The sequence below is a fragment of the Perognathus longimembris genome, chromosome 19 (assembly GCF_023159225.1).
Source record: "Perognathus longimembris pacificus isolate PPM17 chromosome 19, ASM2315922v1, whole genome shotgun sequence".
Taxonomy (NCBI): Eukaryota; Metazoa; Chordata; class Mammalia; order Rodentia; family Heteromyidae; genus Perognathus; species Perognathus longimembris.
In genome coordinates this window covers 7510954-7532174 of record NC_063179.1, presented here as the reverse complement: position 1 = coordinate 7532174, position 21221 = coordinate 7510954, and the positions used below count along the sequence as shown (strand labels likewise).

The window sequence follows — 21221 nt, the reverse complement described above, 5'->3', positions numbered from 1 at the left end:
AAAAGTTAACCCAGTCATGCTTAGCACAGTTAAGCATTTCAGGGAGATTCATGGAGGGGAACAGTTTCAAATTCAGCACTGATATATATGAAATATTATATATATATATAAGATACATATATGATATATATGATATATAATAGAGCCAAATGCTCTTCAGGGTCTTTCTTCTGCCAGTGCACAGGGAGGGCCCTGCCACATGGCTGGCTTCACTTTGAGCACTCACTTGAGAGTCCCATCAGGGTTCTCCATGATGACTGTACTGGTGTGGCCCAGGACAAAGCCCGGAATCCAGCCCTCGGCTGCAGGGCACTGGTCAGTGGCGGCTCGGAACACCAGAAACATGTTTTGCTGGTTGCTGGCCAGAATTTGAACGACCTCTCCTTGATAGACGTTTATCTCATCCTCCTTCACTGCCGTGTAATCGTGTGTCACCAGCATGGTGGAGATGTTGCTACTGCTGCTACTTTCACTCTGGAGAGGAGAAGATGAAGAAAACAAGGCAGACAGGCACTGAGATAAGATCTGACAGCAGAAGTCACTGCCCCACGGCAGGGCTCATCAGACAGAGAGGGCTTCAGCTCACTCAGCAGCCCCTTTCCCAGCAATGGAAAGCCAAGATTACTCTGGACAGCAGCTTAGAAACGATTCCCCAAACAACGGCAATGATGACACTTCACTCTGGGCGTTTGATACCGTTTCAGTTCGTTTCCTTGGGGTCTCCTAGGAGTAGCGGAGCCATCATGAAGATCCCAGGACGGAGAATGTCTAACTCAAACCATAAATTACTGAGTTTAAAAGCTGCAAGAGTACCCTTCACCTCACTGACAGATCAGATAATGCGAACGTCCCTCAGTCTTTCCAGTAAAATGTCTACTGGGAATGCCTCTTCCAGAACACAGGCTGCTGGCCTGCCTAACCTCTTCTACCGCTTTTTCCCCTTCATGAAGAACAGTGTGGATGCTGGAAAGCACAAACTACTCTCTGCTCCTAAGAACAGTCGCTGTCTCTATCGTGTCCCTTTATGGGTGGTTCTCTTATTGAGCTTGCTGGATTCAAGTGTCCCCAAGGTACTGATGCACGGGAGCACAGTATTAGGAGTGCTGTTTGGTCCTGGTGTTGCAATTTGGATTTCTGGAAGATATCCTCATGTGCATGTGGGGTTGCCTTACCCTGCTCTTTCTTTGGTCACAGTGACTGACATACAGTCAGCATCAACAGCTGTTCGGTGACTCAGTCAATATGCAAGAATACAAAAGTAAAACAAACATGATTTCTTAAGGCTATCTATCCAGGCTCACAAGCTGAGTAGAAGCAATATAAACAGCAAGTACCTGTTCCAGTCTTATCTAATGAGCTGAGTCTACCCACGTCGTCTCTGTTAAATAAGGATGTGGAAAATGGCTTCTACTTCACAGTTTCTGTGATCTTAATTCCACACTGCTGCTGCAAAATGCTGATGGGGGGAGGGAGGGAAGGACTCAGCAGACATCAGCCTCTGCTGGGCTCTCAGACAACTGTGCAGCAAACAACCCTGACACAGCCACTCTCTTGAGTCTGTGAAACCAAACTCGGGAACTGTAGAGACCAGGACTGTGGATATGACTTACAGCGGACATTAAATAGAACACAGAGCAGCGACCACAAGCACCCACGGAGCGGTCTGTGGCTTGTTCCTCTCCCTCGTGGATGTCTACTGCTAGTCTATGGCCCTTCAACTCAAAGCGTGCCATGCACGTCAGCCCTCAGCCTCTGCCTATTCATTCAGACAATCATACTTTCAGCATGTACTTTCATATTGATGAAAATGACATCCCTGTTTTGAGATTATACAGTCAAATGTGCTAGAAAATGTAAATACAAACTTCTATGGCAAAGCTGCTTTTGCTTACTTAGTAAGTCACGCCAGGGAGCATTTTAGTATTTGGTCACAATAATCATATAGCTATTAACTTTTCTGAACACGACATATGTGCTAAGCTAGGTGGTAGGCATTTTGAATCTATCAACTTCAGTTCTCACTAGCACCCTGTCAGTGGGCCTTAGTCCGCAGTCCGGCAGAGTGGGAGGTGGTATGTAAGCAAAGACCACTTGCAAGTGGAGGAAAGCCAGGGTCTGGAGTGGCTCCTGTGTGTGGGCACTTTTGTTGTTGCCTGGGAGGTGAGCGGGAGGAAAAGCCCACAGAGCCAGCCGAAGCAAGGGCAACTTCCTCCACTTCACCCTGATCTCAGGAGAACTTTGCAGAGGACAGATGCAGTTGTGGGTCAAAGAGCTGCTAGACTGTGACCCCAGACAGCTCCACAGAAGCGGTTAAGGGGAAAGAAGGCTCTGCTGATCTGCTAATGGCTACCAGCGGCAATGAGTTCTTTTAACAGAATACCAAAAAGTGCTGTAAGACATTTCAAAGCCCTACTTTGGGCCATTCAGTCTTCCCAGGCTCCCTGGCCATTTCTGCGAGGCAGTTTGATTTGTCTAACCAGACAACTTCGCTGTCACATAAAAAAAAGTAGGAGGCAATTGCTGGACCATATATTAACGGTAGACTATGCCTTTCTCAGGACTGAGCATGCACAGGTAGAGCTGGGCTGCGGTCTTTAATCCATGCCTACTCTGCAATGTCCACAGAAGACCAGGCACTGGCTCCTGTGATTGAGTCTGAGGCACAAGGCTCTGAAAACGTCTCTTGTGTTTAGTGGAGATGTGTCCAGGTTAGGATGAAGTCCGCAGATGATGGCAAGCTGGTTTTGTCTGGGTTGTAGCTATAAGCACAGACCTACATGCTGAGCAGACTGAGGTGCTGACCAGTGCGGTTCATCACTGGACTGTCTGCACCTTCTTTTCTGACTAAAACTGCACTTGGTTGCTCACTGTACTTGTAATCTAGCTGGAGTCTCTCTTGCTCTGTGAAACAGAGCCAGGTGCTTACAGCAAAGTCCACCACAGAAGATACCTGCTAAACTCTTACTTTTGAGGACAGGACACATGTAAATAGAAGTATCATTACCCATTTCTTAATTTCTTCCTCAATTAAATATAAAGTTTAACAAAACCACTTGTGATGTGAATTTAACAAAACACCAAAAAAAAAAAAATGGGAACAAAGGATAAGACCAAGTCAACCCGAATGAGTATTTAACAGAACTCCAGAGGAAAGAGGAAGACATGCAAAATCTAGATTTTTTTCCCCCCATATGTACAAAGAGATAGAGATACACAGACCCTTTCAGGGAAATGTATTTAAAAATTTATAAAGCAATCAAACACAGACTCATTAGAACAGTTCTATTCACTCATGCATGCCTTCAGGAAAGGGTTATGGGCCAGCTCATCTCCCATGGAGAAGCAGTTGGAGGACACTGAGGAAGTCACAGAATAGAGGGGAAACCCAGCAGAGCCACTCTCTGCTTGAGAACACAAGGTAAGGGACAGCACAACGGGCAGGACCGCCATCACAGAGGCACGCACACTACCCACAGCGCCCCCTGCTGGAGAGAAGTGGGGCATGGCCACAGCCTGCCTTGCTTGGGTGCCAGCAGCCTCTGCTAGAGCTGTGTGTCCAGGGGCACCAGGCCCGTTCTCTCTACAGCTCAACTCTGGGTGGAGGACACACTCTCACCAGACAGCTTATTTCCACCCCCCGTGCCATTCTGCCAGCTCAGTTTGCTTTGAGTTGCTGTTAGAAGGTTTCTTGAAGGAATACTGTTTTCATCAGATGAGTCAAAAATGCTGCAAAGATAACTTAAGGTGTAGAACAAAACTAAGCAGTGAAGAAAAAGCTCACTAATCTGTGATTACAATTTAAATAGCAGAAAAAAGGCCCTTTCAATCATAAAAGCCAAAAAAGTTAAAAAAACAAAAAACAGCATGAGTGAGGCAGGGGATAAAAACAGTTCCAAGATACTTTGCTGATTGGAAAGATGAAAGTACTTAAAGATGCTACATTGAGAGTGTTAATGATCAGCGTTTTCTTATTAAGGAGACAGGAACAAAGCAAGGAGCAAGTTAGTAGAGACGAGAGCAGGTGCAGTCCACAGTCCCAGCAGGGGTTAGCGGCGTCTGCATTCACTCGGTGGCTGTGTGCGTGGGCCCGGGCCCGCAGCGCGTGGACGCACATGCACACACAGAGAGGCCACAGGCGTGTCTACTCGGGCAGTGCATGGGCGTGCTGGAGGAGGCGGCTACTGCCTCGGAGAGCTGGAGAGCTGGAGTTAGTACGGAGGAGGGTGGCGCTGACACAGAAGGTTTAGAAGAGCTGGTAGGACAGAGGCGGTGGGCTGCGAGGCGCAGGCTCACAGGCGTTCTTACCCCGTTGCTCTGCGTGGACTGCACAGACTGCTCACTGGCCGAGGAGCACGTGCTCATGCGGTCTGTGTCCTTGCTGGGGGCTGCGTGCCGGTGTGTCTGCCGCTGGAGGGAGTCACTGTCCCCCGGGAAGGTGAAGGAGCCAGGTCGGCTGGCCGGGGAGGCAGGAATGGAGCTCCAGAAGGAGCCCCCCTTCTGCAGGGGACTGCTGGGGGGAAAGGACTCCTTGCCCAAAGGAGAAGGGAAGGTGGTGGGAAGAGGAGAGTTCAGCGGTGAGATGGCGCCAGGCCTAGGCTTGCCCAGGGGCAGTGGGCCCAGGCTGCCCCGCGCTTCCTTGGCATTTCCTTCTTGGCTTGAACAAGAAGCATTCCCGGTGGTCTTCCTAGGGCTGTCCATCACCTTCATCTTGGGGATGGGCTCTGCTTCTCGTTCAGGACCTTCAGAGTCTCCACTTGTGGGGACCCGGCTAGGCTGGCCAAGGCCAGTGTCAAGGGCCGGGCTGCTGGTGGAGGGAGGCAGTGAGGGGCTGGAAGCGGACATACCTGACATCTTGTCTGCCTCTGCCTGGCTGGAGGCTGCAGAGGAGACCAGAGGGGGGTGGTGTCTGACAGGCTGTGGGATCCGGGAGGGCCTGCTCCTGCTCGAGCTGGGGACGCCGCTACAGCTGCTGAGGCCTCCGCCATGACTGCTGCTGCCACCACTGGAGGCCCCGCTGCCCCCGCTGCCCCCGCTCCCGCTGCTGCCGCCCCCGCTGCTGCTGCCGCCGCCCCCGCTGTGGTTCCTCTGGTACTCGATAGGTGATGTCAAGGCTGCAACCATGCAAGAGAAGCAGAAGAAGACTCCGTTAAGGCACCAAGGGAAAGCGAACAGCAGAGCATGCGCACAAAAGGACGTGCAGGGCGCGAGCGTCCACACAGAGGGGCTGTGCAGTCACCATGACCTAGCAATGTCCAGACTAGCAGGAATGGCTGGAGGAAAGCCGTCAGTGCCACTGTCCTGTCTCAGACAGAGGAAAGAGGGACCGTCAGGTGTGAGCAGCAGCAGGAGAAGGCACTGAACAAAGCTGAGAATGCTGAGATCAGGCCCTCAGAACTGGCGGGCAAAACTGCTGCTTCCCTTCTGTGGAAACAGGTGTATGGCCCAGAGGCCCGGGAGGCCCAGAGCATGGCTAGGCTACATACAGTGCACAGGACTGTGCAGAGTGGGAAACGGCAGTGTGACCTCCCCAAAGGTCTTCTCTACATCGAGGAGGAGATAGGCAAAAGAAGAAAGTGGCTGAGGGGTGAAGTAGCCCCTCGGCCGCCGCATCCAGGCGTGACTTGCAGGCCACACAGTTCTTCGGATGGAACAAAGCAAACAAGGGCAGTTACGCAGTTCCATCAGGTTGCTTGCTGGTTAGGAAGCTGTCCTACCCCTCAACTTGTGCAATTGTATCACATGGTCTTCTGCAGGAAGACAGGAAGCGTACAGTAAGATATGGAAAGCCAGGTGCTAGTGGCTCAGGACTGTAATCCTAGCTCCTCAGAAGGCTGAGAACTCGGGATCAAGGGTTGAAGTCAGCCTAGGCTGTAAAGGCCCTGAGATTCTTATCTCTATTTAACCACCAAAAAGCTGGAAGTGGAGTTGTGGCTCATATGGTAGAGTGCGAGCCTTGAGCAAAAAAGCTGAAGAACAGGGCCTAGGCTCTGAATTCAACCTTAGGACTAACACTAAAAAAGAAACATGGAAAGACTAACACAAATTTTTAAAGTGTTCAGACTCTGAGAATCACAACAAGCAGATGTGCACTGCTACCTAGGAGGCCTGGACATGTGTGAGGAAACTCACTGGCGCCTGACACCCTTTATAAACTGCTGGTCAGGACATGGCCCAGGACTAGGTGCAATGACCAGGAGGCTCCTGAATCTAGGGCTCTGTTCCACTCAGGATTCTGTTCCTCAGCAACTTGTGTGGGTGTCAATAAATGTATTAACATCATAGCTTAATGGTGCGTGCAATTTGAGTTCACTATTTTTAAGTGTGTGTGCCGGTCCTAGGGCTTGAATTCAAGGCCTGGATACTGTTCCTGAGTATTTATGCTCAAGGTTAGCGCTCTACCACTTGAACCATAGCTCCATTCCAGCTTTTTTGCTGAGTAATCTTATGGACGTTCTTGTCTTATGGGCTGATTTTGAACCATATTCTCAGATCTCAGCCTTCTGAGTAGCTAGAGCTACAAGGTGTGAGCCATGGCATCCAGCTTTGAGTTGATTCTTTTGAAAGACAAAAATACAGAGATTCCTCAATCCTATGCTATTAATTGGTATTTAATACAATATTTAAGCACAACATGTTGGAAGACTTGTGTTAGCTGGATGTGTTGGCTCAAGCCTATAACTAGATACTCAGAAGATAGAGACTGGAAGGATTAGGGTTCAAGGGCAGTTTGGGTAAAAAGTTAGTAAGATCCTATCTCAATCAATAAGAAAAGTGTACTGATGTGTACTGATGCGATTCCAGCTCCACGGGAGAAGTTAGACAGGAGGTTCATAATAGCCCTGAGCATGAGATCCTATGTGGAAAATAACTAAAGAAAAAGGGCTTGTGGGGCACAGGTCAAGTGGTGCTAATGTAGCAAAACTCTGATTTAAACACCAGTACCAGAAGAGAGAGAGAAAGAGACAGACAGCATGACAGAGACAGACACCAGTGCTCACTCAGCGCCATAGGTTCCCATTCTGAGTGCAAGGGTAGATGTAATTAGCCCAGGAGCTGGACAGTAGCCTGGAGTGAACACCAAGCATCTGGTTATCACTTGGCCAAAGATGCCTAGGCTTTGGTTTTACACTAAGTGCTTATGTGCCTATGTTGCTGGCTCAAGAACATGCAGAGTATGTTGGTGGTTTTCTCATGAGTGAACATAACAGTATCTTTTAAATTGGACTATAGACAAAGGGGTGTAGAACATGGGCATACAGAAAACACAGACCCAATGAATCTGCCACACTCTTCATTATTGTCCTACTAAAAGCAGAGTGGGAGCCAGCAATTACAGGAGATTATCACATGTATTAAAGGACATGGCAAGGGAGTTGACCATTCTTAGTTTTGAAGCTCACCTAGAATCACTCGAGTCATAGAAACTGGGAAGATAAAGCCATGCTTTGTTTTTGAGACATGCTCTCACCATGTAGCCCAGGCTGACCTCAACTTGCAATCTTCCTGCCTCAGCCTCCCAAGTGCTGTGACTTCAGGTGTATGCCAACTCACCGCTTCATACCTTGTTTTTCTAGTAGACGAGTGAGATAAGTGTGTGCAATGCATTGTCAATAACCCCATCTTTGGTGGGTTTCACCTGCCTCATGTTCTTTTTGAATATTCATTTTCCCAGAACAGTATCTAGTATGTATTCTATGCATGGCAGAACCAAACAGTATATACTCTGAGGGTATGAGCCAAGAGCTGAATGGCTGCTTCAAATCCTGACTGTCACCTACCTCCTGTGGGTCTCAACACAAATTACCCACTCTCTCTCTTGGCCTCCTCATCCATAAGCTGGGGACAACGCCAATGCTTGCTAAATAGGTCAGGATAGTACCTGACATATGGTAATTGCTAACCTATATCACTACCAATACGTGATGGAAGGAAGATAGATAAGAAGGATAAATACTCATTTGAGAGAAGAGAATCTTTGAGTAATGGAATGAACTTACCATTTAAAAAATTGCGCTGGTTTTCTAAAATTTGGTTGATTTCATGGATCCATGTTTGCCGGACACTTGGACTGGATGAATGCAAAATGAAGGTCTCTACCACATCACCCGTCCTCGATGTCAGAGCAAATTTACAGGGATCATTTTCCACATTTTCCTCCAGGCAAAGACAACTCACCTTTAAAAGACATTATTTACAAGAGCTAAGAGGCAGAAGTAACTAAGTAACTGTTGAATGAATAAGCAAAATTTTGTATAAGGTCCATGTTGTATATACTGCAACATGACGAGTGCAAAAAGCTGCGCAGAGAAAGAGATCTTCTCTATGGTATAACTTCTGTGAGCTTCCAGGAATTGTCAAGTTCATGGAGACAGAAAGTGGAATGAGCACTGCAGAGCAGGAACAGGGATTTAATGTCTAATGAAAACAGAGCTCCAGTTTGGCAAGATGAAGAAAATTCTGGAGTCGGAAGGTTGTGCAACAATGCAATCATTCTTAATACTTCTAAACAGTACACTGAAGACAGTAAACTTTGTGTCACTGTTTACAATAATAATTTTAAAAAAGCACATTTATCACCAATGGCCAACTGCAAAGAGAAACTTCATCCTATATCAGGATGGAAACAATCACTTTTGGTTGAGCTGTCATTTCATGTCCTCTGAAATTACTATGTAGAGTAATCCTGAACTAAGCATCTGAAACCCTGAATGTCTGATATATAAAACTTCTTGAGAGCAACATGATATTGTGGAAGATTCTATAGCTGACCTCATGTGGCGGTTGCAGACAACAAAACACAGGCACAGACAGGCGCTGGTGGCTCACACCTTCAATTATCACTACTCAGGAAGTTGAGATCTGAAAGTTCATGAGACTCTTATATCCAAGTAACCACCAAAAAGCTGGAAGTGGAGCTATTGCTCCCTTGAGGACAAAAAAACCAAGCACGGTAAAAAGTACTCTGTAAAATTACTTCAGGGTATGCGTATAAAGAGTGTATGAAACATAAAGTGTGTTTAGAACTAGGTCCCATCCCCAAGATCTCTCATTATATTTTTGTGTATATTCTTAACTCTGAAAAACTGCTAGCCCCAAGTACTTCCTATAAGGGGTGTTCAACTTGTACTGTGAAGCTTTTGGATGCCTTTAAAAACTCAGTAAGTGGGGATTATCAGACATTAATATTTTGACTAAGAGCTTGAACAATTAACTAGAAATGTGGACCTGGGATGTTTCCAAGTTCATCACTTACTTCCACAGGAATGAAATGACAACATTAAAAAACTCAGGCATTCTACGTTGAAAATGAACTACACAATCTTTGTGTAGAAAAGGGAGGGGAAAACTGGGAAAGAGTGCAGGAAGGAGTGACAGTGCCCAGAAAGAAATGGGCACCACCTGAACTTATGAAATAGTAGCCCCTCTGCGTATCACCTTAATAATAACAATAAAAACACGCAGGCACTCAAGAAACATGAAATACATGTGATATTACAATTAAAAACAGAAAGACTATTTCACAGAAACAGCAGAATATATACAAGACTGTCCAGCTGGATGTTGTATAAGAATGTCCAGCTGGCCTGGCCTGCACCTGTAATTGTGGAGACTCAGGTGGCTGAGATTTGAAGGATGGCAGTTTAAGGCCAGCCCAGTCAGGAAAGCCTAGTAGAATGGATCTCTAAGTGGGTGCAGGTGGCTCACACCCCTAATCCTAGCAACTCAAGAGGAGTGCGGTTCAAAGCCAGCCAGGATGGGAAAGTCTGTGAGACTCTTATCTTCAATTAACCACCAGAAAACTGGAAGTAGCACTGTGGCTCAAGTGGTAGAGTACTAGCCTTGGGCTGAAGAGCTCAGGGACAGCGCTCAGGCCCAGAGTTCAAGCCCTACAACAACAACAACAACAAAAGAATAGATCTCCAAAATACCAGGAAAAAGCAGTATGGGGGGTGGGTGTGTCAAGTAGTGGAGCATCAACAAGGCAAGGTGCTGAGCACGTGTATAAGGCCTTGAGTCCAAACCCCAGTACTCCCCTCCACACACGCACATACACACACTAAAGGAAAAGGAAAAAGAGAAGCTGTCACCAGGCTAATTTTTGACCTAGGGACTTGTGAAGAGGATGGGTGGGAAGTTCAGGTGGCAGGAATGTGCCTTCATGTGAGTGAAGGAGGTGGTTGTGTCCCAGTGCCTGGCTCCAAAGTTTCGGCAGGAACTGGTAGGCAGAAGATCCCTACCTCAAGGGGAACATACACAGACAGATCTACCCTTGCCCTGGGTTCAGACACAGAGGCTGCTGCAGAGACAACAGAAACGCTGGCAGTGTGCCAGAAGGACGAGGGTAGAAGGTCCTACCACTGTGCTGTGAGGTCTGCAGGCTTGGACAGTCTAAGATGTTCCCTGATGTCCACAGTGGAGATTCTATTGGTTTAGTGTATGTGATCCTCACAAAGAAGGTCCTCTGACCTCAAGGCCTGCACAGCTGCAGAGGTGGCAGGAACTCGAGGCAATGAACACATCTCAGTGACCATCAGCTGGGACCTCAGCCTGCCTCTGTTCTTCTTGGTCTTACCCTTGGTTTGTCTTCTTTATGTAGGGTCATTTGCAACTATTTTGTCTGTCTTTCTTTCCCACCAGAAGGCTATCATCAAGGAAGGGAAGGTACCTGTCTGATCCATCATTAGTCTTATGCATATGTGTGGCAGAGTGCTCATACCTCCTTGTTGAATGAGAAAAAGAGACATGGAGCTAACTATTTATTTATTCTGGCCAGAGTGACACTTAAAAGCTGTATCTGAGTCTAAAAAAATACCGTATATATCCCTAGTTCATAAACACTACCGAATGAATCGTGTTTCACAAAGGTGTGTGTGAGACATCAGTAGCTCCAAAATGTAAACAGAAAAGGGATGGAACAAACTAGAAGGTTTTCAAACATATTATGATGTTTTTATAAGAAAACATTTTTTTTTTTTGGCCAGTCCTGGGCCTTGGACTCAGGCCTGAGCACTGTCCCTGGCTTCTTCCCGCTCAAGGCTAGCACTCTGCCACCTGAGCCACAGCGCCCCTTCTGGCCGTTTTCCATATATGTGGTGCTGGGGAATCGAACCGAGAGCTTCATGTGTAGGAGGCAAGCGCTCTTGCCACTAGGCCATATTCCCAGCCCTAAGAAAACATTTTATCAATGAGACAGATATATTCACTGGCATACAAAAAAACTCCCACAAACAAACCTTACCTTGATACTGTTCTTGAACAGGAACCCTGGCATAGAGAAGCCCTTCTTCTTATCAAGTGGTTCACTGAATATGACAATCTGCTCAAAGAGGAAAACCCGCCTCTCTCTGCAGCGAGGCAGAAGTCCTGAATCTTGATCTGTGACCAAGAATGTGTCCTGCAAGAGCAGTTTACCCTGGGCAACAATTTTACCCTAGAACAAGAAGGGAGCAAAGGAATGAAGAAAAAAAAATGCATTCTAGGTTATCAGATGCTCTGCTTTCTTTAGAATTTATGCCACAGACTAATACATTTTTTTCCTATAAACTTACATAGCTTTTCCACCCACCCACCCTGGAACATTCTTTTACTATAAGGGAACTCTTGGTCCCAAACAGAATGACTCTAAAAATCTGGCCGACATCTGTATACCACTGGCCTCAGTTAAAATCAGAGTAAGAGCAGTGGCTCCCGAGGAGTGTGCCAGGCAGGACAAAGAGGCGCAGTGAGATGTGTGTCGCTGAAAACGCCATGCGTGATTGTGCCAGATTCCCTCAGCTCCACCACATCAGCCATTTAAACCCCAATGCTCTAGCCAAACAGATGGAAAGAAAAGCAAAATGCATACCATCACTTTGCTTAATAGTAAGAAAGGAATCTGCCGTGAACTTATACTACCCAGGGTTTGTAAGAGGTGATATATAATAGCAATGTGGCAACCAAAGAACAGTTTGACCCTAAAATCAAGCTCCCAGGGGAGACAGAAGAGCAAAGGCTACCTAGGTCATACTTTGTGGCTAGCTCCCATGGCTTTAGATGCCAAGAAAGGAAACTCAGCTGTTACGACATAAGAGGTATAGGGGACAAAGCACAGTCCTGCTTGTTTCTGCCAGTGGTGGCTGCAGTTTTGAACAGAGAAAAGTCTCTAAAAGCAAATCAAATACACTGAAAAAGAGGTTGAAAAAAATGTCAGTCAGGTTGAAGAGAAGTGAGAGAAGATATAAACCAAAATCATCTTTCTACATGTGGAATGAATTCAAGACAAAAGAGGAGGGAGCAGAGGAGCCATTCAGAGAATAACATCCGAATTACATCGAATCCTTGAAGCCGCCCAACATTCATCATGTCGTTGCACCGCTTTGGTACTATGCACATGACTTCCACGGCTTTCTGTGGGTGAGGACAAAGCAGAGCAAGAGTTTTAGGTTGTTCTAGAAGAAATCCGAGTGCTACTCTTCCCTCACTGTGCTGCCAAGCTCTGTGCTTTTCCCTCCCACTCTTAGCAGAGTGAGCAACTGGCTGCACTGGGGAGACCCTGCCCCTCCTGCTGTGACCCCTACTCAAGGTCAGACATGCCCCCACCCCTCTGAGATACTCAGGAATTAGAAGGAGGTCTGCTTGCAAGGGTACAGCTAATATGGAAAGTACCTCTAATTCTGACGTGTCCAGGCTAGCTTTTTTGGAGTACTTGAGGAAGTCCTGTGAGGGGGAAGGAAAGATACAGTAAGGTTCAGAGATTCAATTCGATTTTCTCCTTTTCTCTTCAATATACAACAAAGAAGGTATCCTGATGGCAAAGTCTGTAAGGGTTCCATTTCAGACAAGGTCTTGTCTCTCTTCATGTGCAGATCCTGTTTCATGTGCATTGCCATTAGTTGTGCTTAAGAATTCTAAATGATTTAGGAATTTGCTAATAAGCCAATTTTGAGATAGGTAGTCTAAAAAACTTAATTCTGTCCAAGGCTCCAAGAATAAGTTATTTAAGGTTAACAGAGCTACTTTCCAAGGTTGATGGCAGGGAAGCAAAGTCTGCCATTTTCATCCGGAACTTCAGGCAAATGAAAAATTTTGTGAACAGTGTAAAACATCTTAACAAATTGCAAAAAAATACTCTGAAGTACATAAAGTCAAGAGTAATGGGGGGCTTTGTATTCCTTTCAGAAAGTATTATCCCCTGACTTCTCAGTTGTTCCCTGCCCCCCGGAGTCTAGGCTTCTGAGGACTTCCCCTCCACCCACTCACCTTCAACAGCAGCTGGTACTTCATAATTCTCTGCACAGGTTTGATCAACAAATCTGTGAGCTGCAGCCTGTGGCCGAGGCGTTGTTTTAAGTCCTGGAGTTTTTAAGGAGAAAAAAAAAATCCAAACATGTTGTTCACTAAAAGGCAGCTTTCTATTCCTTGTAATTATCAGAAAGGCTAAGTATGACTGTTGGTAAAAATAGTAAGAAAAATAGCTGCTTTGCAGTAAATCCAAATAGTGCTTTACTAATTTTCAAGATTTCCAAGTTTTAGAGTAATCTCTCTAAGCTGTTTTTCAAAGAAGTCTTTTATATTTGTTCAAAGACCTTCCTTTCCTCTTTTTTTAACAACCCAGGCTGGCCTAGAACTTGCTATTCTCCTGATTACTGAATTCCAGTATTATAAAGGCCTTCTTTTAACTGTTTTCTTAATAGTCAAACACATATGTTATTATGCTGTACCAGAGCTTTTTTGCTCCAGGTAGTCATCTACTATTATAAGCTACCATGCCACTTCAGGTTTTCTGGCAGTTAACTGGAGATAAGGGTCTCACAGGGACTTTTCTGCCAGAGCCAGCTTTGAACTGTAATCCTCAGATCTCAGCCTCCTGAGTAGCTAGGATTACAGGAACGTGCCACTGGCACCCGGCTCCCCACACTTTTATTAGCATCAATTACCTGTATGAGGAGGTTACATTTTGACATACCTACATTGGCATACAGTGTACTTTGGCCAGGCTCAATCCCTTACTCTCCCCATTCTTAAACCAATCTCAACAAGCTTCCTTGTCCCATTTACATGTGTGAAAATGAAACTTGTACATGAAGTATTTTCACCTGCTGTGTGTGTATGAGAGAGAGAGAAAGAGAGAGAGAGAGACAGAGAGACAGAGAGACAGAAAGAGAGACAGAAACAGAGACAGAAACAGAGACAGAGAGAGACAGACAGACAGAGACAGAGTGAGTCCTGGAGCTTCAACTCAGGACCTAGGCTCTGTCCCTGAGTTTTGCTTAATGATAACACCCTATCACTTGTGGCTTTTTGGTGGTTAGTTGGAGTCTCACTGATTTTCCTGCCTGTGCTAGCTTTGAACTTCAGTCTTCCGCCTCCTGAGTATAGTTAGGATTACACCATGAGCCACCAGCACCCAGCTCATAATTTGAATTTTTAACCTTCATTTACCTTCTCCATTTGTCCCTACTTCTTACTGCCCCTCTCAGTGCCTATATCCTAGAGAGGATCTGTTTACATTCCTGTCATTCATCTTTTTTTAGTGTATGCTGTTTAAAGGGTTTCACCATGACATCTCACACATGCATACACAGTACTGTAATCAGAATGACCCTCTTGCTTATGCTCACTTTCCTCATCCCTCTGCATCATATTATTCAACATACTCCAGTCCTCCAGGCGGAGGATCTCAAACTGAATTAACTAGTTTCTCTAATTTACAGGGGGAAAAAAGACAACTTCAGAAATCTTATCAGTTAGCCCAATATTCTGAGGATTATTTGATCTCCTAGGAAGGTATCCAACTGTATTTTAATTTTTAGAAATTAAAATATAACATAAGATTCAGAAATATTTTGTTTGTATCTTGTGTCTTACCTCAAAAAAAGTGTCAATGTATTCTGACACAATGTGCTCAGACTTTGGTTTATTTTGACAATAAACTATGTACATGTGCAACCTTCTCTCCTAGGAACAAAAAAGGCAAACAGATGAGTTAAACCAATGACCACTGGTTAAGTCTGGATATAATAGGCACACACCCTTTGACATTCATATAAGGAAATGTCTTAATACACAAGGACACATGGCTGAGACTCTCATGGCTCTGTCACACAGATCAACCTTTCACTTTGTCATCCCAGCAATACTACCGGCAGCAGTGTTATTTCAATCCTCAAATAGTCCTCTTTCTGGTAGGGAGGTTTCTTGGTAGGTACTACTTCTTTCTTTTTCGTTTTTTGATGGTGCTTTTGGAGGTCTGTCCCAAGGGTCTCAGGTTTGCTCAACAGGTAATCTACTATTGAAGCCATGCCCCAGTCCTTTTTGCTTTTCTTAAAAGATAGGGTCTCATATTAAGCCTAGGCTAGCTTGGGCTGTAATTCTCCTACTTATTCTCTCCATAGTTGGGATGTCAGGTACATGCCACTTGTGCACAGCTTTTTATTGGTTGAGATGGGGTCTTGTCTACTTCGTGCCTAGAGTGGATTCTCAATCTCAATCTACCAAGTAATCAAGATTACAGGTATAAATCACCAAGCCTGACTCTTAGTAGTAGGTCGTGTGTGTGTGTGTGTGTGTGTGTGTGTGTGTGTGTGTGTGTGTGTGTGTGTGTGTGTGTGTGTGTGTGTCTCTCTCTCTCTCCTGGGGCTTGAACTTGGCCTGGATGCTGTTTGGGAACGATTTTGTGCTCAAGGCGAGCATTCTACCACTTGAGCTGTAGCTCCTTTTCCAGCTTTTTGGTGGTTAGTTGGAGATAAGAGTCTCACGGACTTTCCTGTTCAGGCTGGTTTTGAACCACATTCCTCAGATCTCAGCATCCCGAGAAGCTAGGATTATAGCGATGAGTCACAGGTGGCTGACTCTTAGTAAGACTTTAGTCTCAAGTCCTACAGGCAGGGAATAAGAGGACAATGAACTGTCCCTTAATTCAGAGCTTCCCAAAGTAAGGTAAGAAGATCCCTGGGGATTCCATGGGTTTGCCAGTAGCCCCATTAGATCAATACTATTTCCAGAATAACATTGAGATGTTGTTTGCCTTTCTCATTGTGTTGACACCTGCACCAATGCACAATACCAGCCGTGGATGGAACTGTTGGCATCATGGAACACAATCTGCCACTACGGCCAGTCTGCAGTTTAAGACACTGTTGTATCATGAGGGAGGTCTGTACAACTCTTCCACTCCCTGAATCACTGCTTCGAGGAACTTTTGCGATTGAGTGCAAGCTAAACCAACTGCTTTTTTAATGGACTACCAGTTTCAAAGAATGAAGGTGAGAAAGTATAATTACATCTGGGTATCTGGTAGACATTTTATTGAACACGCACAATGCAAGCCTGTCATTTCAAGGCAAGTAACTGACAATATGTATGTGAACAGTGAAAATTTCAGCTTTTAAGGAAAAAATAGAATTTTGGAAAATGTGTCTACCACTGTGAACATGACAGTACTTAGTTTTCCTAAGTGACAGGTAGCAATATTAAATTTTGATTTGAAGGTATTGTGTAACAAAATGTACCAACATCTAGAAATTCTGCCTAATCCATCAAGCTATGATGTCACCCAGGGAAAGAACTTTGGAGAGCAGTTCAAAGCTTTCATTTCACAGTAAGGGAGAAGTTCACAGACAAGTTTCCTGACTCTACACTGCAGCTAACCTTTACGAGACTATCACTTGTCAAGTTTTGGTGTAGTACCTAAGAAAATTACTTACAATTACTTTGAAAATCTATCAAGACACTCATTACCAACTAATTTCATTACATTAAAGTATATGAAAGAAAAAAATCAGAATAGGCTGAATGTAGAAACAGACATGAAAACCTAGTTTTTAATTTATTTACTTATTTTTTGTGGTACTGAGGATTCAGGGCTTCACACTTGCTAGACACTGCTTACCATCTGAGCTACACCTATATCCTTGCTGTCTTCTTTAATCCAGAGATTTGTGAAAATACTTTTTTTGAAAGTAGTTTTTTTTTTTAAAACTTTAATGCTAGCTCATTTAGATATAAGCATACATTTTCTGTAGCATTAGGCCCACTGCAGGTACAGATGCAGGTTCACCAAGTACTTGTCCTCCTGTAGAGTTCCTGCTTCAGGCCCCCTCTGACCAACTGGTAGTGTTGTAAGCCAAATAGCAAGCTCCAGCCAGGACAGGGAAAGTAGTTAATTCATAGGTAGACAAGTCAGAGAACTTGACTTTATTGCTCATGTATTTAGAATATGACAGTATCAGAACAGAGTATAAATAATGCCATTGTACTTACATGTTTAACAAATAAGGATCCTAGTTTTTCCGGATCTTCAAGGCACTTCTCCAACTCTCCTAAAAAAAAGCTGAAAAGACAGAAAAACATCAGAACTATTTTTAATTGGATTCCTAATTTTAGATGTGTATTTCCCAAATTGCCTATGTAGACAAGGGCAGTTGATGAGAGAAAAGTATATACTTGTCAAATATGGACCACAGAGAACATTGTTAGGATATAAAGCAAAATAAAGACATACGGTTTAAAAAGCTAAGGCAGAATGAGATTCTCCCTTTATTGGTAATCTTTCCTAGTGTTGGTAAGTTAACAATCCTAGTCTCATTTTTTTCAAGAACACACACACTATTATCTTTGGCTGAATACTGACTAAAAAATGAATACTACAAAGCATAGTACCAATTTTTACTTCTGAAAAGTTGGTCCACATACCTGTAAATGTCACACTTTTTCTGATAGTTTTAGGGACTCTAATTGGATAACAGGTATTAAATACTGAACATGCTATCTGTGCCAGTTATATGAAATTTTCTCAAATATCAAAATCAACTTGTAGGGTGTAAATATTAGCTCCCATTAAGATTAAAATTAGATACAATCACAGGTTCAAAATAGTTGTAAGGTAATTTGTTCTTCATTTCTTCATTGCTATACTTACCTTCAGTATTTAACTGAATTATCACTTGCATATGTTGTGTTTATTAACCAGCAGCCCAGTATAACAATTAATATCATGTGGAATTCTGCAGCACTTGTGGTTTTACTATCCCCAAACTCTGCAAACAGTGTGGCAGACAGAATCTTTTGGAGCAATTTTTCTCTGGCTATCCCAGGAATGTTGTGTTGCTTTAAAGACAAGCCTTTTGAGGAGACTAAATAATAAAACAACACATCCCTTTCAAATTGGTTTCAGTGTGCTTTTGGTAAGATCTATACACTGGAGTGTCATTTTTAAAGTTGAGCAATCAACTATCTCTGAGTTCAAGTCAATTAATTAGACATCATGATATAAAAATAAAGATTCCCTCACTTGGGTTCATAGGCTTTTTCATTTTATAAGGAGACAGAAAAACAGATAACAAAACACTGCTGACGCTTATCATGGCAATACTTTCTTATCTCTGCATTGGACTTTATAAAGGGCACAAGCTGCAAGCTGTGGGGGAAAGTAAACCCATCAACTGCATGCAATGTGCAGGCCTAACTAACAAGCAGCACTTGGCTTCAGCTTTAAAGAGAAGGCATAGATTTGCATGCTCTGACAGAGGGAACAGCCATGCCTATAACGGCAGAAAGCAGGAGGCCTGTCTAGGTAGGTCGTGGGAATGAGGGTCTGAAGCTAGAATATTCTAATGGACACCATCAGTGGCAACGTGAACGTGTTTGGTGGCAAGCTCTGGCAAATGAGGCAAGTTGCTGGAGCAGCAACCTCAGTGGCTGTCCTCCTGGTCAGGGTAAGAATGGGCAAGATACTAGGTAGGACCAAGTTTCATTTACTTAGGCAACTGTGTTTACTTTTCCTATTAATACTGAGTTGGACAAATAAATAAATTTAAAATCCTTTAATAGTAACTTATACTCAAAAGGGGCTGCAATTCTAACTAGCAACATTTACTATAAGGCTTACTCTATGCATATGTTGTTCTAAGTGCTTTTAAAAGTATCAATTCATTTACTGTTAAAATAAAAAATCCCCCCGAGGTCGTACAGACAAAGAAGCTGTATTCACAGAGAAGGGAAGCAAATGCCTCAGGGTCAGAAACAGTTCACAGCCCAGGTGGTGAACATCCACCTAGAAACCTGGTAGCCTGGCATAGCCCAATAGTAAAAAGTTAAGGTTCTCTCTCAAGCTTGAAATGCTACTACTAAACCCTTTGGTACCTAGTATGTCCTTTGTACAAGGTTCCCCCATGAGGCTACCCAGGTAATAAAATGAAATGGATCCATAAATCTCTCCTTTACCCCTGGCCTGGCCTGATGAAGTTTATCACCTGTTGATGTTCCGCATACCCCAGCACAACATGTATCTTACGTACTCTCTGTGCCAGTCATAAATCTGATGGATGTTGCCAAATACAATCTTGTCTTTTCCCTTCATGTCATCAGGTACTCCATCTTCTTTCATGAGTGCCATGTAGCCCTATGGTAGAATATTTAAAAACAAGCTTATTATGCAATATATTTAAATCATGTAGAGTATTATTGCTTAGAGAAGGGAAAAACAAGCATGCACTGTTTTATAACCAATCCTTGATTTAAAAACAAATAAAGATAATTGAAAAGTGTACTACAGAGTTATAACCTAGTCTTTCTTATAAGGAACTGAAACAGTTTAAATAAATGTACATGGTTTTATTCACATAAATATTAGCTAGTAAATTTTAAATATCTGATCAGAACCACACTTCCTATTCTGAGCAGTTATCTCATAAAGGATTTTCCTTTCTTCTTGATTATATAATTTAAAGTAAGGATTTAACAAAATTATTTTTACAAAATTATTATTTTTTTTTGTTGCCAGTCCTGGGGCTTGAACTCAGGGCCTGATTTTTGCTCAAGGTTAGCACTTTATCACTTGGGCTATAGCGCCACTTCAGCCTTTTCTGTTTATGTGGTGGTGAGGAATTGAACCAAGGGCTTCATGTGTGCTAGGCAAGCTCTCTACCACTAAACCACATTCCCAGTCCCTTATAAAATGTTTTTGAGGGCTGGGGATATGGCCTAGTGGCAAGAGTGCTTGCCTCATATACATGAGGCCCTGGGTTCAATTCCCCAGCACCACATATACAGAAAATGGCCAGAAGTGGCACTGTGGCTCAAGTGGCAGAGTGCTAGCCTTGAGCAAAAAGAACCCAGGGACAGTGCTCAGGCATGTAGTCCAAGGCCCAGGACTGGCCAAAAAAAAAAAAAATGTTTTTGACAAGTATGTAGATGAAACATGATTTAAAATTTCCATTCAGTTATGTGTGTTGTTGCATGTCTTGCTTGAGCTACCACAGACCTTCCCTCAAAACCAAACTTCCATTCAACTGCAATGAGAGCCTACACCAGAGCCTTTTTCGTATTTAAGTTACATATGCCTCACTGTTATCATCGACTACAAACGAATCAAATATGTCCAATCTTTGTGTGTGAGCATGTTTGTGCTGGCTGGTTATGGAGCTTGAACTCAGGGTCTGGGTAGTTTTCCCTCAGCTTTTTCCCTCAAGGTTATTAGCACCCGATTAATAGCCGTACTTCCAGGTTTTTTTTCTTGTTGGAGGTGTAGAGTCTCAACGACTTTACTGACCTAGCTGGCTGAATTTCAACCATTAGATCTCAGCCTCCTGAGTAGCTAGGATTACAGGTGTGAATCACTGCACCAGTGCTAGCTGTTAAATCCTATAGGCTATTACTTCCCCCCCCCCACTCTGTCTTTGTTGAAGTGGTAGGGAAAGGCCCCAGGGCTTTGTATATGCTAGGTGAGTAGTCAATCTCTGAGCTAACCCCACCATCAGACCTACAGCTGTTAACTTTTCTTTTTAGTGCTGGTAATGAGGCTTAAATTCTGAGCCTTGAGCTGCTGCTTGTTTTTTTTGCTCACAGTTGGTCATCTGCCATTTGAGTTACGCTTTCACTCCATCTCTTTGCTGGTTAATTGGAGTATGAAAGTCTCGTGGGCTTGTTAGACTGGCTTGAACTGGGGTTCTCAGATCTGAGACCTTTGAGTAGCTATGATCATAGGTATGAGCCACCACTAGCACCTGGCCCACAGCTGTTACTTTTAATTGAGCATGCACTGAAAGGTATTGTCTTGTACCTTTTTGTAAAGTTTAAAGAATAAACAAAAAATTTAAAATAAAAATAGCCTTATGATTATGATTTTTGCTTACTAGTATAAAAGGCAGTGGTTTTGCTGTGGCTACACAGCACTCAGCAATTTCAGGTCAATGAAAATATTAATACAGGTAATCTACATAAAACTACACATAATCAGACAT

General features: G+C 43.9%; 1 protein-coding gene and 1 long non-coding RNA gene across 4 annotated transcripts in view; both read right to left on the bottom strand.

The window, feature by feature from the left end:
* Trio (trio Rho guanine nucleotide exchange factor) overlaps nucleotides 1–21221 on the bottom strand; it is a 272642-nt gene that overhangs the window by 12924 nt on the left and 238497 nt on the right. For all 3 annotated transcript variants that reach the window (XM_048368060.1, XM_048368061.1, XM_048368063.1), the window contains 10 exons: nucleotides 19278–19381; nucleotides 17242–17311; nucleotides 14848–14937; nucleotides 13240–13332; nucleotides 12646–12696; nucleotides 12310–12387; nucleotides 11240–11431; nucleotides 7998–8175; nucleotides 4306–5111; nucleotides 227–474 (listed from right to left, as the gene is read on the bottom strand). In XM_048368060.1, coding sequence (XP_048224017.1) covers nucleotides 227–474; nucleotides 4306–5111; nucleotides 7998–8175; nucleotides 11240–11431; nucleotides 12310–12387; nucleotides 12646–12696; nucleotides 13240–13332; nucleotides 14848–14937; nucleotides 17242–17311; nucleotides 19278–19381 — 1910 coding nt within the window. The remainder of the gene's footprint in view (nucleotides 1–226; nucleotides 475–4305; nucleotides 5112–7997; nucleotides 8176–11239; nucleotides 11432–12309; nucleotides 12388–12645; nucleotides 12697–13239; nucleotides 13333–14847; nucleotides 14938–17241; nucleotides 17312–19277; nucleotides 19382–21221) is intronic.
* Nucleotides 6447–7989, bottom strand: LOC125367411. Its single transcript, XR_007214080.1, has 3 exons — nucleotides 7348–7989; nucleotides 6969–7302; nucleotides 6447–6882 (listed from the first exon to the last, which is right to left on the bottom strand). It is a non-coding gene; the product is annotated as an uncharacterized LOC125367411 (long non-coding RNA).